The 15,512-nt window shown below is 46.6% G+C and overlaps 1 protein-coding gene across 5 annotated transcripts in view; it reads left to right on the top strand.

The window, feature by feature from the left end:
* Positions 1-15,512, top strand: part of SRGAP3 (SLIT-ROBO Rho GTPase activating protein 3) — a 321,293-nt gene that overhangs the window by 216,190 nt on the left and 89,591 nt on the right. For all 5 annotated transcript variants that reach the window (XM_050778617.1, XM_050778616.1, XM_050778615.1 and 2 more), the window contains exon 4: positions 9,318-9,380. In XM_050778617.1, the coding sequence (XP_050634574.1) occupies positions 9,318-9,380 (63 nt within the window). The remainder of the gene's footprint in view (positions 1-9,317; positions 9,381-15,512) is intronic.

The following is a 15,512-nucleotide window of genomic DNA, read 5'->3' as shown; positions in this document are numbered from 1 at the left end:
CAAAATTAAAAATATTAGCCAGGCATGGTGGCATGTGCCTGTGGTTCTAGCTACTCGCGAGGCTGTGGTGGGAGGATCACTTGAGCCCAGGAGGTCGAGGCTGCAATGAGCTATGTTTGCACCACTCTACTCCAGCCTGGGTGACAGTGAGACCCTGTCTTTAAGAAAAAAAAAAAGAAAGAAAAAAAAGGAAAAATGCATTTTTTAAAAAACAAAACAAAACAAAACAAATGGGAAGTGCTCCATAAATGGTAACTGCTGTTGATAAAACAGTGCTTAAGAGGAGGGACCGTGTCTCATTCAGCTTTTTGTCATTAGTGCCTAGTTTAGGCTGGTATATACTGGGTAGTCAATAAACACCATGTAAATGGAATCAAAGCTAGTGAAACATGGACCGCAGAGGGACAAGAGGCCACCCCTTTCCTGAGAGGCCCCACTAGTGTCTGGTCATAAACTCAAATACCTCTGTGGGCTATACGGAGGACATGGCTGGGTGGAGGGAGAAGCTGGGCACTGTGGTCACCTGGACCAGCAGTAGCACAAACTCGGACCGAAGGGGCCACCATACTTGAAACAGGGGCTTGGCATTGCTGGGTCTTCTAGCATTACCAGAGACACTGAAAATCAGGACTCGTGCAGGAAATTTCCTGAGTTTTCAACACTGGGAAAGCATCCAGATGTTCTGAAAGCACTGAATGGCCAAACAAAACATGTCTGCAGCCAGAGAAGCTGCCACTTGGAAGCCTTGGTCTAAGGCACTATTTCTCAATCGGCTAGGAGAGGGGGAGTTTTATCCCCCAGGGAACATTTGGCAATGTCTGGAGGTAATTTTGGTTGTCACACTGGGGGTTGGGGGTAGGGAATGCTACTGGCATCTCACGGGTGGAGGCCAGGGATGCTCCTAAACATCCTCCTATACACAGGACAGGGAATGCCTGGCCCTAAGGGAGCTGAACTGGCTTTAGCTACGGGCAAAGAGGCAAAGGAACTAGGCAGGGCTGGGCTTCCCTGCACTCATGGTGACTGGCCCTTGAGGTTGGTCAGCCTCATTTTACTGGCTTATTTGAGCATGAAAGACAGGGCTGTGCTCCATCAACCTGGGGGAGGCACAGCTACCACGGCTGAGCCCTCCTTGGCCCCATGTCACTGTTTTCCACTGTCCACATACTCCCTGTGCATGAAGGAAGCAGCCTGCCACCCCGACCCCTGCAGGCAGGAAAGTAATGTGGAAAATGTGGGCAGTGAGAGCGAATACATGATCACTTGGGTTCCTAAGGGCTGGGTGTGGTGTCTGCTGGAGATCACAGGGTTTGGGCTTCCTGTTATGGTGAAAAATTTCATTTGAGTTCCTCATTCAGTAGTTTCTGGAACCATAGTTGAGAATATTTCCCTTCCCAATCAACCCCAGCCAAAAATAGAAAGAATGCCTTTGAGTCCTGTGCAATTGAATATTTACTCTGTGGCCAGCCCAGGGCTTGATGCTGGGGAGTTGGTGAGCAGAGAGGCCTGGGCAGGTTCCCTCTGGCGGCTTATAGTCCTGGGGAAGAGACACAAGAACCCGATCTCCAGCTCTTCCCATTCAACGCACCCTCCAATCACTGGTGTCTTCACCTTCCTGAAGCATAGCCCTGGTCATCTTAAACTTCTGCTCAACAACCCCCAGTGGCTCCCAGTCCTGCTCTGAAGGAAGCCTGCACTCTATCCACCTCTGTGATCTGACCCAACCTCTGTCTCAGGCTTATCTCCTGCTCACCTGTTGCCGATCTTCTCTCTTCATGAACCAGTCTTTTCACCATCCCCAATCTCCGTGCCCCCTGCCTAGAAGGCTGTCTCTGGCCATTCATGCAAGCTAAGAAGGCTCTGGAAGTATCCCCTCAATCCTCTTCATCACTTTATCTCACATCACATCATCATTAACTCTTGTATGGCCCTTTCCGCTTCCTGCCTTAGAATTGTGTTCTTGACTCTACCCCAGCAAACTGGGAGATTCTTAAGGGAAGAGTTGCTAAAAAATTCGATTCTATATTCCCTTCTCTGGGCAACTTCCTAGCCTTGTCCTTGGCATCTCGTGGGTGTTGATTCAGCCTGTACTGCTATTTCCCCAGGACTTCATCTGTGCCCCATATGGTGCTAGGTGCTGCCATGTGTGTTATCTCTTTTCATGCTCATAGGGACTCCATGAGACCCATGACATCATCTCACTTTTACAGATAAGGAAACTAAGTCTTAGAGGAACTGTCACTTCCTTCATTCATAGATTCATTCAGCAAACACATATATATACACACACATATATATGCATATACATATAATATGTATTTTATATGTATATGTATATTACATATGTATAGCATATGTAATATACATATATGTATATGTATATGTGTATGTATGTATAATATACACATACATATAATATGTATTCATATATGTATATGTATATATGTGGGTATATATGTGTATATATATGTACACACATATACATAAATATACACACATATACACATACATATATACACACACATATGTATGGGTTTTTTTTTTTGAAACAGAATCTCATTCTGTCACCCAGGCTGGAGTGCAGTGGCATGACCTCAGCTCACTGCAATCTCTACCTACCGGGCTTAAACGATCCTCCCACCTCAGCCTCCCTAGTAGCTGGGAACACAGGTGTGTGCCACCACACCTGGCTAATTTTTTGTATGGTAGAGATGGGGTTTCACCATGTTGCCCAGGCTGGTCTCGAATCCTGGGCTCAGGTCATCTGCCTGCCTCAGTCTCTCAAAGTGCTGGGATTACAGGTGTGAGCCACCATGCCTGGCCAAGCAAACATATTTAATGAGCATGTACCATGTGGCAGGCTCTGTTGCATTGCAGAAATGCAGGAATAGAGGAATAAGATACTGCAGATTGGGTCCCCCAGGAAGCAGACCCTGGGACATCTGAATTTAGCTTCTAGGAGAATGATGAAGGAGTGTTCTCAGGATGAGCCACTTGGGAAGGCAGGTGAGGCAGCAAGGTGAGGTCGAGCTGTAATGCAGGCTGCCTTACTAGAAGTCCTAGCTAGCCCGGTGGGGAGCTTTTTTAAAACTTTTGTTTTCAGTTCAGGAGTACATGTACAGGATGTACAGATTTGTTACATAGGTAAACGTGTGTCATGGGGGTTTGTTATACCAATTATTTTATCACCTAGGTATTTAGCCTTGTATCCATTAGTTATATTTCCTAATCCTCTCCCTCCTCCCACCATCCATCCTCTGATAGGCCCCAGTGTGTGTTGTTCTCTTCTATGTGTCAATGTGTTCTCATTATTTAGCTCCCACTTATAAATAAGAACGTGTGGTATTTGGTTTTCTTTTACTGTGTTAGTTTGCTAAGGATAATGGCTTCCAGCTTCATCCATATTGTGAAGAACATTATCTCATTCTTTTTTATGGCTGCATAGTATTCCATGGTGTATATTGTACCATATTTTCTTTTTCTAATCTATCATTGATGGGTATTTGGGTTGATTCCATGTCTTTGCTATTGTGAATAGTGCTACAATGAACATATACATACATGTGTCTTTATAACAGAATGACTTATATTCCTTTGGGTATATACCCAGCAATGGGATTGCTGGGTTGAATGGTACTTCTCACTTTAGATCTTTGAGGAATCGCCACACTATCTTCCACAATGGTTGAACTAATTTACACTCCCACCAACAGTGTAGAAGCAGGGAGTTCTGAAGATGGAATGACTCCTCAGAGCTGTCTGAGTTGAGACAGGAAGAGGCTGACCTCGATGCCCCACAGTGGTCAGTCTTTGGGTAAGGGCCACACTCAGAAGGAGGTGTATACTGGTGCCATTTTGTCCTCTGAGGCCATCCCTGTAGGGTGCTCTCAGCTGAGGGCTGTCTGCCTGCAGCACTCCCAGCAGATGGAAAATCTGAGCATTCATTGCCAGAGAGAAAGTCTCTTTGCCCTTATGGGGCTGACATAGAAGCAGGGGAAACAAATGATAAATGAATGAACAAGTAAACAAACAAGATCATTTACAAGTGCAGAGAAGACATAACAAGGTGCTCATTTTACAGTCAGGAAAGCTAAGATGCCAAGAAGTTGAACGACTAAAAGCCCTGCCTCCAAACCAGGTCTCTGTGGCCCCCAAAGTCATCCCCTCTGCTACCCAACAGGCCTGTGCTAGTCATGTAGAGTTAGCTTGACTCAGAAGTCAAGCTAAGGAGCTGGGGCTTGATTCTATAGACGATGAGGAGGCTTTGGAGGAATAGGATTAGTCCATTTCCAGGAAATTTCACTGGCACAGGCCTGCAGAACAAGAGCTCAAAGAGACAAGAGCTAAGGATTTTGGTAAGAGGTGCCTCTTAACAAAGTGATCTGGATCTACAGTGATGATGTGCTTGCTATGGGAACTGGTGGTGGAAAATAGGACTGAATCCCTTAGGATGCTTTTGGCTGCAAGTAACAGAAAACCCCAGCTGAAAGTGACTTGATCAATAAAGCTACAGAAGTGGAAATTCACTGTGAGGCTGGCTCTGGGTTTTCAGTCCAATCAATTGTCCAGAAGGTCATTACTCCTAAGTCTGCTTCCTCTTTTGGTTCTAAGATGCCTGCTGGTAGCAACTGGGCTGCATGCATTTCCCCTTCCTTCCTTCCTTCCTTCCTTCCTTCCTTCCTTCCTTCCTTCCTTCCTTCCTTCCTTCCTTCCTTCTTTCCTTCCTTCCTTCCTTCCTTCCTTCCCTCCCTCCCTCCCTCCCTCCCTCCTTCCTTTCCTTCCTTCCTTCCTTTCTTTCCCTCCCTCCCTCCCTCCCTGCCTCCCTCCCTCCCTCCCTCCCTCCCTCCCTCCCTCCCTCCCTCCTTCCTTCCTTCCTTCTCTCGCCAGCACTCAGTAGAAAAGCTAAAACTTTTCATTTGACCATAGAAGTCTTTCTCTTCCATCCAGTTAAGTCACATACTCACCTTTGGACTAATAACACATACCGGAATCCACCATCTTGAGTTGAGATAGCCTCCAGCTTCCCTTGAAGAACTCTCCTGGAGGAATGAATTCCTGGGCAAATTCATGGCTCTCTTAGGAAGTAGGAAGGGCAAGAATGGATACTGGGAAGTGGGGAAGGCCAGCTTGCCTGCTATTCGGAACAAATAATTGGGCAGTTTGCAGGCAGGACCCAGTAACAGATTGGATTGAGAAGGAGGAATTAAAAAAAGTATCAAATAGAATTCCTAGGTATCCAGTGACAAGCCCAGGAAGATACTATCCCATTGACCAAAATTGAAGGGATGGGGGAATAGTTCATCTTTGGATAATTTGAGTTTGAGGGGATGAGGGGACATCTAGACCATACTGTTTTGCAGCAGCTAAGGATACAGGTCTTTGAGCTTGGGCTGAAGGTCTCCTGGGCAGGACAGAGCCCAGGAGAAAGGCCTGGGAGATTATGACATGGCTTCTGGTAACCAAGAAGTGGGAGCTGAAGTCAGGAGCATGTGAGGGAGCCAGCTGCAGCAGGGACCAAGAAGGGAAGGCTGGAGGGAATTCTGAAGACAGGACTCTTCCCAGCAGAACTGCCTCTAGGATGGGGTCCTGCCCATATGCACAGTGACAGCACACAAGGATGTTCACTGCATCAGTGTTTGAGATAATACGATACTAGAGGCAATGTAAATATCCATCCCTTAAAGAGCTGGCTAAATTAATTATGATGTTTCCGGTATGTGGAATCCCAAGCAGCTGTGCAAAAAAGGGGATATAAGAGTTACGTGATGGAAAAATCTGTCAGAGGTATCGTTCAGTGAAAAAAGCAAGATGCAAAGGGTGTATGATATGCTCCCATTTGTGTTAAGAGAGAACATATGATATGCAAATGTATGCTTGTTTATTCATAGATTATTTCTGGAAAGTATCAGAAGAAATTTTTCATAACAGTTGCCTCTAGACAAGGAGGAGCTTGGGAGACCTATTCTTTCCATTTTACCTGCTGGCTGTTAGAATTTCTTTAACCATGTGCCTTTATTACCTATGTAAAAAGTTAGATCATAAAAATAAACACATAAGAAATAGGGTCTTGGGTATCAAAGGTGTTGGGGAGTTTGAGGACCACGAGGAGGCCACTGGAGAGTGTCAGAGAATCTGGAGTCAGCAGTGATGGGGAAACATCAGGGGGAGGAGCCACAGGGGAAACTGAGGCACTGATTGTTCACTTGAGAGAATCATGGAGAATAGGAAATGGGGATAGCTAATTGGGTTCATAGAGCCCACAGGACACTGTTGAAGGCCCATAGAAATCACAGGACACTGTTGAAGGCCCCCAGTGAGCTCTGCACAGAAGGTTCTGCACACCCTCTACTGCAGTTTTGCACTGGGTCACCTTTCTTTACCTCTCAAAGCTGGAGGGAGGTCTAAACAGGTCTCTGTAATTGCCTCCGAGGTTTCTGCTGTCTGTTAAGGGGTCTGGCACAAGCAGAGACCACCTTCAGAAAGGTGATTCTTGGCAAGCCAGGCCTGAAAGCTGAGAGAAAGGGCTGTGGGAGGTGAGGAGAAGGAGCCTGAGAAGGCATCATTCTGATACTAAGCCTTCATGAGCTACTGCTGGGTTCAGAGGCTTCTCACCTCTGCAAGGGTGGGAGGAAGACTGGTCTTTGCCCATCAGCAGCTGGTCCAGCTATGAGGCTGAAGGAGCTGGGAGGGAGAGCAGGAGGCTGCAGCTGCTCAGGGAGCCGAGATCATGGCTCCCATTTTCAATACAGAAACTTAACATGATGGTCTGGGCAAACAGGAAGAGTATCTTGGTACTTTTAGGTGGCTATAATGAAATACCATATACTGGGTGACTTATAAACAACAGAGATGTATTTCTGACAGTGCTAGAGCCTGGGAAATCTAAGAGCAAGGCACTGACAGATTTGATGTCTGGTGAGAGATTGCTTCCTGGTTCATAGAGGGCAACCTCTTGCTGTGTCTTCACATGGTGGAAGGGGCAAGGTAGCTCTCTTGGGTCTCTTTAAGGACATTGTATTAGTCTGTTCTTACATTGCTGTAAAGGAATACCTGAGGCTGGGTAATTTGTAAAGAAAAGAAGTTTAATTGGCTTACAGTTCTGCAGTCTGTACAGGAAGCATAGCACAGGCATCTGTTCCTGGTGAGATCTCAGGAAGCTTCCAATCACGGTAGAAAGTGAAGGTGGAGCAGGCATTTCATATGGCAGGAGTGGGAGCAACAGAGAGAAAGTGGGAGGTGCAGGTGCCACACACTTCAGAATACACCAAGGGGATGGCACTAAGCCGTTCATGAGGGATCGACCCCCATGATCCAAACATCTCCCACCAGGCTCTGCCTCCAATGCTGGGAATTCCATTTCAACATGAGATTTGGCAGGGACAGAGGTTCAAACCATATCAGGCACTAGTCCCATTCCTGAGGGTTCCACCCTTATGACCTAATCACCTCCCAAAGACATCACCTCCTAATACCATCACATTGGGAGTTAGGATTTCAAAATAGGAATTTTGAGGGGGACACAAACATTCAGATTATAGCAGAGAATATTTACCAAAATCATAATCACAATCATAAATAAAATAACAAAGAATTCTAGACTTTTCAAGTTGCATGGAACCTAGAGATAATTTTCTCATTGTTTTCTGAATTGTGTCCTTAAATATCATGAAAGCCAATTCTGAATTGTGTCCTTAAATATCATGAAAACCACAGGACTGTGGTCAATGAAACTGCATACTACACCTCCTTCCTAGAAAATCTGCATGCAAGGAAGGACATTAAAGGCACTGAGAAGTCCTGCATTAAGAAAACTTGTCTACCTTTGTTCAACTAGCTTTTTTCCCAAATGCATGTAGTCTTAGAAGCTCCTGCCCCCCTTTTTTAGCATAGCATATAGCAGCGATCTTCAGACCATGCTTTGGAGAGCATTGTTTTAGTTTAAGCTTTTTATTTGATAGGTGAGGTAGCTAAGGCTCAAAAGGGGAAGTGATTCTCCAAGGCTACACAGCCAGCTGGTAAAACAGTGGAAATGAGATGCTAGATCTTTTGCCTTGTGCCCCCAAGGCCTTTCTGCCAACCTGTAGTGCTCCTGTCCCTCATTGGAACAGACACCTTGACAGTGTGGACCTGCCACTGTGTCAGGATCCAGGCAGTGGTAAGACGAGATTAGGCAGACCAGGGGACCAGCACAGGTGAGGGCCAAGCTGAAATTTGAAGTCAAACTAAGGTTAGGGCATCTGTTGTAACCAGTCCTGGAAAGCTAAGAAGGCGATGTCCAAGTGGGTGCCAGCTGCTGATTCTCAGTCAAAGAAGACAATCCTTCAGGAAATGTCTTCTGGAGAGTGGTCCCCAACCTTTTTGGCACCAGGGACCAGTTTTGTGGAAAACAATTTTTCCTTGAATCAGGGTGGGGCAATGGTTTGGCATGATTGAAGCACATTACATTTATTGTGTATTTTATTTCTATATTATTGCATTGTAATATATAATGAAATAATTATGCAACTCACTGTAATGTAGAATCAGTTTGAGCCCTGAGCTTGTTTTCCTGCAACTACATGGTTTCATCTGGGGGTGATGGGAGACAGAGAGAGAGCATCCTGCATTAGATTTTCATAAGGAGCGTGCAACCTAGATCCCTCACATGCGCGGTTCACAACCGGGTTCAAGGACCTATGAGAATCTAATGCCACCACTGATCTGACAGGAGGTGGAGCTCAGGTGGAAATGCTCTCTTGGCCTCTACTCACCTCCTGCTGTGCGGCCTGGTTCTTAATGGGCCACGGACTGATCTGTGGCCTGAAGGCTGGAGACTCATGTTCTGGAGGACCTGAGATGTTTCCTGGAGGACTTGAGAATTATCGTTTACTCTCAAGAGGAATTGGGATGCCACATCATTGTTTCTCAAAGTGTGTTCTATGGAACCCTACTCTCTAGCCATTCATGAGGATTGTACAAGAAGCTCAGACTCCGGTTATACCAGCTTAGGACACATAGAATTAAAGAAAAATTCTGTGGGGCTTCCTCACATCTTTAGTATGCTGCTGTCACTGGGAGTCACTGTGGTAGGGAAGTGATGTGTAGGGTTCCCCAACTCATAGGACCAGGGAATCCCATGTGCAATGAACCTCTCTCTATGGGTTTGTTTCGTGGACATAAATTGAGGAATTTACATGTAGATCAATGAAATTTATGCTGATTTATGTACCCCTTCCAACCCCACCCGAAACATTCCTGACCTTTCCATTTTGAAAAGAGATTGGTAAATGTAGCCAGCAAACTTCTCCCCTGCTGACATTTGTTCTTCCATATTCCAGAGCAAGGAGATTGGCCTGCAGATGCACGAGGAGCTCCTGAAGGTGACCAACGAGCTCTACACAGTAAGTTCTGCCCAGGCTCACTGCTGTTTTGGGATTGGGTCTTCTGTCTTCATCACCAGAGCTGGAGGGAGGCAAAACAGAGGTCTGGAATGACCCCGGGCCTTTTTTGCTGTGTTTTATGCTGAGTGACAGTGGGTCATCATGTCAGGATGTAATGACTCACAGCCTCAGCTTCTGATTCTGTACATCTGGGGTAGGGCCTGGGCTTGTCTGGTTTGTCAAAGTTCACAAGAGATTCAAGCGACCTGCAGCTGTGGATGTGTTACCTGCAAGAACAGAGGGCACAAAGTCAAGGCCATGGGAGTGTGAGTGTGAAGGCTCCTGAAGGCGGGGATGTAGGTTTTGAAGTCAGGCAGCACAGGCTCCAGTGGAGGCCCTTCCTTACCGGCTGCGGGACCATAGGCAGGTGGGCAGTTTGTCTGGGTCTCAGTATTTGCATCTGCAAAATGGAGCACGGCTCCGAGGATCACGTGAGGCTATGGGGTGAGCCTGCCTTGCCATCTCCAAGGCATAATTTCAGAACATCACAGTGTGGTCCACAGCTGACCTTGTTACCTGTTTGGAGTCAGTATCTAACTGTGCTTGAGATGAGTTTTAGAATCCAAGAAGGTGAGTGAATGGGGACACAAACACATGAAGCGATGATGCAGGGACTTTCAGACTGTGCTCTGGGGAGCCTACGGCTTCCTCGAGAGGAGTGTGGGGACTCCATGGAGAGGTGTGGGGAGTGGGGTGGGTAGACCCAGCAGGTAGAGCTCCAGGCCCCTCAACCCTACCCCAATCAGAACAGTGGAGAATGGTTATGTTTTAAATAGATAGGTGCCCTATATAGCATTTCATGAAAAGTGTGTTTGTGTGTTGGGGAGAATCTGCTGCTAAAATTGAATTTGAAATCCCTGGTATGAGGAGAAAGAACAGCAGGCTGTGAGAAGCCCCTTCTGTTCAGTTTTATTATCTTTCTATGTTTATATCCTGTGTGGCCAGCAGGTGGTAAATTCTTCAGAGGCACTGAGAGCCTTTGTGGGAGGGCCTGGACCTCAGGTCAGAAAGCCTGCCTCAGATCCCAGCATGCTACGGAACTCTAGGCAAGGCATTATTTTTCCTGGGTCTCAGTCTCCCAATCAGTAAAACAGGGGTGAGAGTTCTTAGGTAAAAGTTGAAACTTTTAATTCTGTGATTCCAAATTAAGGAGCAAAACTTGAGCTGTAGATAGTTTTTACTTGGGTCATTCTTAGGGTAAAGGAAGAATTGCTGCTTGAGAATACATATTGCTTTGCATCAGCTGGTCACTGGGGGGCAGAACAGCCTGTTGGGTTAAGGCACAGATTCTGAAGCCGGAGATCTGGGTTCAAATCCAGATGTTAAGTAGAAATACTAGTACCTGCTTAGTGCACATCCTTGTGAGAATTAAAGGAGATCCTATATGCGATGCATGCTCAGAACAAAGAGAAAAGAAGAGCATTCTGTATCAGAAGTTCTGAGCATCACTATCATCATCATCACCATCATTGGCTCCTCCCTGATGGCTGTGAAGTAGGCTGTTGTACATACTCACGGTGGGGGGAAGGGTGGTGATAAATAATGCAAGCCTGGTAACTGAATGGGATTGTCCTGCTTAGAATTCTGCAGCGAATTTGGCTAGACCAGGTGCTCCCCAGTCTAAGTCCTTTTTATGTTCCTCAGGCTCCACTTTGGGTCACTTTCCTCCACAATGTCAAAACAACTTAGCCCCAATGTCCTGGGACCCCCCAGTCATCCCCACCTAGGTCTCTAACTTTTGCTGTGACCTCCAGCAGGGCTCCTCTTCTTGGTGCCCTCTATTTACACCAAATACCTTCCCCCTCTGCTGCTTTTCCTCTGCAGTCCCTGCTGTCTATACCTACCTGTTAGTGTCACGCTCATTTTTCAAACTCAGACCAAACCCCACCACCTTCAGAATGTTGTTACCTCTCGGCTTCAAGTTCCTATGGCAGATGTACCAAAATCTCTTGTATCTTTATTGTCTATATCCCGTCTTCCAACATGTTGGAGTGTGAACTCCCCGGGAGTCAGGTCTTGGCTGAGAAACACTGCTTGAAAGGCCCAAAGGCTCCATTTGAACCCAACTGTGTGGCCTTGAGCAAGTCCCTTCACTTGTCGGTTTCACCTGTGACAAACGGGACTGGTCATCTTTCTGTGGTTTGTAGACTGGACAAGGCCAGGTGGTGGTCAGAGATCAGGAGGACAGTGTCATCTCTCTGTGTCCTTCGAGGTCCCAGTGCCCAGCACAGAGGCCTGAATCCAGCAGGTGCTCCATGCACACCTCCCTGTGCTGGCTGCAGGGCAGGATGGCTGGACGGAAATGCCGCTGGTATTGGAGACACAGGCCAGGCAGGATGGCTGAGGCCCCAGCAGGATGAGCCATGCCTTGCCATTTCCACAGCAGCCTGGTGAGGGTCACCAGGAGCTAGTGGAGGAGGAAGGGTCCCCAGCATTCTCCTTTGGCTGCACGTGGAAGAGTGGGATCCTCATGGTGCCAGCACACCCCCCGTGAAGATCATTTGTTGACTACACACAGAGTCTTCAGTAGTTACTCAGAAACTCAGTTAAATTCACGCATTTGGGTCCACATGCTGTGGGCCCAGAGCTGCAGTAGGGCACAGTGGGGGATCGTGAACATTTCAGAGTCTGCCTCTGTCAGAGTCTTGTACATCCTTGGTGCTTCCAGTGTGCTCGTTGAAGCAAAGGAGGGAGGAGGGAGGGATGAAAAACATGAAAGAAACTGGTCTTACTCCTAAGGAGTTTGGAATCTGGGCAGAGAGATAAGAGTAGTGTGTGATCCACCGGGGCCTGTCGGGGTGGGGGACTGGGAGAAGGATAGCATTAGGAGAAATACCTAATGTAAATGATGAGTTGATGGGTGTAGTAAACCAACATGGCACATGTATACCTATGTAACAAACCTGCATGTTATGCACATGTACCCTAGAAATTAAAGTATAATAATAATAATTTTAAAAAAGAGTAGTGTGTGAACTGTTGATACAACACAAGTCAGAGCCTAGTATGTGCTGGACACATGGGCTCACAGGGGAGGTACCTCTGGGCTTGGCTGTGTAACTTGCCCATGAGCTCTGTGGGGCTGGACCTTGTTCCCCACAGTGTGCCCAGAGCCCCTGGCCAGCCATGCACACACATAGGAGGAGATGGGTGTGTATTAGTTGAGGGAGAAGCACATGTGTGAGAGATGGATTGAGAAGAGGAGGGAGGAAGGGAGGGAGAACAAGAAGAAAAAAGATTCAGAAAAGTGGGCTACTGTGTTCCAGGGTGAGCTTTGAGCTTGGTGCCTTTGGATGGGTAGGAATGAAAGAAGCAGAGGGAATGAGAGGAAGAGAGAGGGAGTTCTCAACAGGGAAGGCAACGTAGGATCACAGCAGTGCACACTGATCACAGACAGACCTGGGTTTGAATTCCTGCTGTACCACTTACCAACTCGGCCAAGTCAATTAACCTCGTTGACTTTCCTTCTCTTTGTTGCCAAACAGGGATGATCCTAACATCTGTAACCACTTCATGAGTGCTTATGATGCATCTCACTCTGTATTAGGTATTGTATATATATTATTTAATTAACACTCTTACATTTTTACAGATAAAGAAATGGAGGCATAGGGAAGTGACTTACTTAAAGCCTTTGTATCAGTTATCAGTTGCTGCATAACAAACTACCTCAAAACTCAGTGACTTAGAACAACCACCATTTTCTGTGCTCATAATTCTGTGGGTCAGCAATTTGGGCAGGGTTCAATTGGGGCCACTCATGTGGTTGCAGTTTTCTGGTCAATTAAAAAAAGAAAAAGAGTCCAAAGTGAGCAAACCCCAATGTGCAAGCACTTTTCAAGCTTCTACTTGTGTCATATTTGCTAATATCCCATTGGCCAAAGCAAGTTACACAGCCAAGCCCAGAGTTCTGGGTTAGAAAAGCAAGCCCCCCTCTCCTTGCAGAGTCACAATGCGAAGGGCCATGCCTGCAGCCATGCCAGTAATGATCACAGTCCTCTTTGCAAACAGTTCACTCCAGCCACCCAGCTGCTGGCGGCACTATGTGTCCCAAATTCATGCTTCATTGCTAGGGATTTCTTTTGAGCACTTACTAGTTACCATGTCTGGTTATACAAGTCTACAGTCCCCCTCCTCCCTCAGCCCCAGGGTCATTACCACAGTCACTGAGGAACAAATAATGCAGAGAAAGGATTTTCCAGTAAGCTCCGCTTTTTTTCTTCTTGAAGTTCTGTAAGGGAGGTGGTGGTGGTCTGTTCAGGGGGTCCCACAGGTGTAATGATGGTGGAGATAAATGCTAAAGGCCACCCATCACTTGCTTTAGAGAAAAGGCTTATCTCTCTCTGGGGCTAGGAAGGATGCAGAGGAGACTACAAGTCTGGGTATTTTGTTCATTCATTCATTCATTCACTCAATAAGCCTAGTCCTTATCACCGAGTCCTTATCTGCCCAGTCCTTAGCACCTTGAGGCTCCCTCCTTTCTAAAGCATGCTAGCATGAGTGTTTGTGCACACATGTGCACACATACACATTTGCATACATGCACGTGCAGTTTGGCATGGACCACACGGTAGCACATATGCACATTCACATGCATGCATGTACATACACATACATGCAAGCAGGCACACACACGTATCCCACTCCACTTCTTTTCTCTCGAACTCCCATCAGCCTGACACAATATAGCTTTCGTTCATGTATTGGCCTGGGAGAGAAAAAGGGCAGAGGTGAAGAATGTGGACCAGTATGGCAATCCTTCTAGAAGAGGCAAATCAAAACAAAACAACTCACAAACTATAAACTCCACTGCGTTTTCACTATTTGGCTAAAAATGTGTTGAGATTTTCAGTATCTCTCTAGATTATGAAATACATGTGTGTCAGTAACTGGTGAACATCCAGCATCCCCCCACCTCTCTCTTCCTCTGTGTTCAACAGCTCTGCTGCAAGCTGTGGGCCGGCCTTCCAAGTCCAGGGCTGCAGGACAGGCCCAGTGACTTTGTTCTTTGCCACGTGGGGAGGGCCTGAGGAGCGTCCGTTTGTACCTAGCGGCAGCTGGTCACAGGTAGACCCTAACTGGAGCCATGAGTCACTTTACCTTTTACTTGTTCAAGCCTCGATTGATGTTGTGTGGGCTCAGGGATATGACATCAACTCCGGGCCAACAGGCAAGTTTTGGCAAAGGTGTCTCCCTCCTCATGACTGCCCTGAGACATGGGGGTGGTAGAGAGAGCTCAGACTGGACGCCCAGGAGCCCAAGTTCTGGTCCCAGCTCCACCCTGGGCTCACTGCTTGTCTTTCTAGGATGACATTCAGGTACAGCCCCACAGCTTTATCCTATCATAGGCCCTCTGTCATTTACTGAATATATTTCTTTAAGTTGACCTCCCCTCCCTTTTTAAGCTTCCCCAGTGTTAGGTAATTAGTGGAAAGCAGCCCTGTGTGCTGGAAGAGCATAGGTGTTAGAGTCAGCTGGGCCTGACTTGAAGGCCCTGCCACACAAACCCTCTGAGCCCAGTCCCTCCCTGGAACATGGGGTTGCTGCCAGTTCATTTGTCTGGATTATTCTGGGGAGAGTGATTGGCATAGAGTATAGCCCAGTGCCTAGCAAACCTAAGTCCTGAGTCATTGTGTCTTTTATGAAAAAATGAGGCATAAATATTTTTCCTACATAGTTCGGAATCTTTCTTCTCCATTCCCCATCTCCACTGGGCCAGCCAGAGCCCTAAGAATGTTTTGCTGGAAAACGTGAAACCACCTCCTCCTTCATTTCCCATCCTCCAGGCCTGCTGTCTGTGATGCTGGCTGCATACTTGAACTGGACGACTTTCCTTTTTTAAAAAATTGTTTAATATTTAAATTTAGAAGTAGAAGATACATACTCTTGTTTAAAAAATAAATAAGATAGTAATTAAACAATAAAAGAAGGTACACAGGAAGAAGCATGTCTCCTGACTCTTCCTGCATCTCCATATAACCTCAGTTACTAGGTTACTAGTGTCTAGTTTAGCCATGTCTTCTTCCAGAGATCCTTTATCCATCAATCAGCACACACATTTGGGCATATCCCACACATTCCTGTTTTATGCAA

The sequence above is a fragment of the Macaca thibetana genome, chromosome 2, assembly GCF_024542745.1.
Source record: "Macaca thibetana thibetana isolate TM-01 chromosome 2, ASM2454274v1, whole genome shotgun sequence".
In the NCBI taxonomy this organism is placed as follows: Eukaryota; Metazoa; Chordata; class Mammalia; order Primates; family Cercopithecidae; genus Macaca; species Macaca thibetana.
This window is presented reverse-complemented; position numbering and strand designations above follow the sequence as displayed.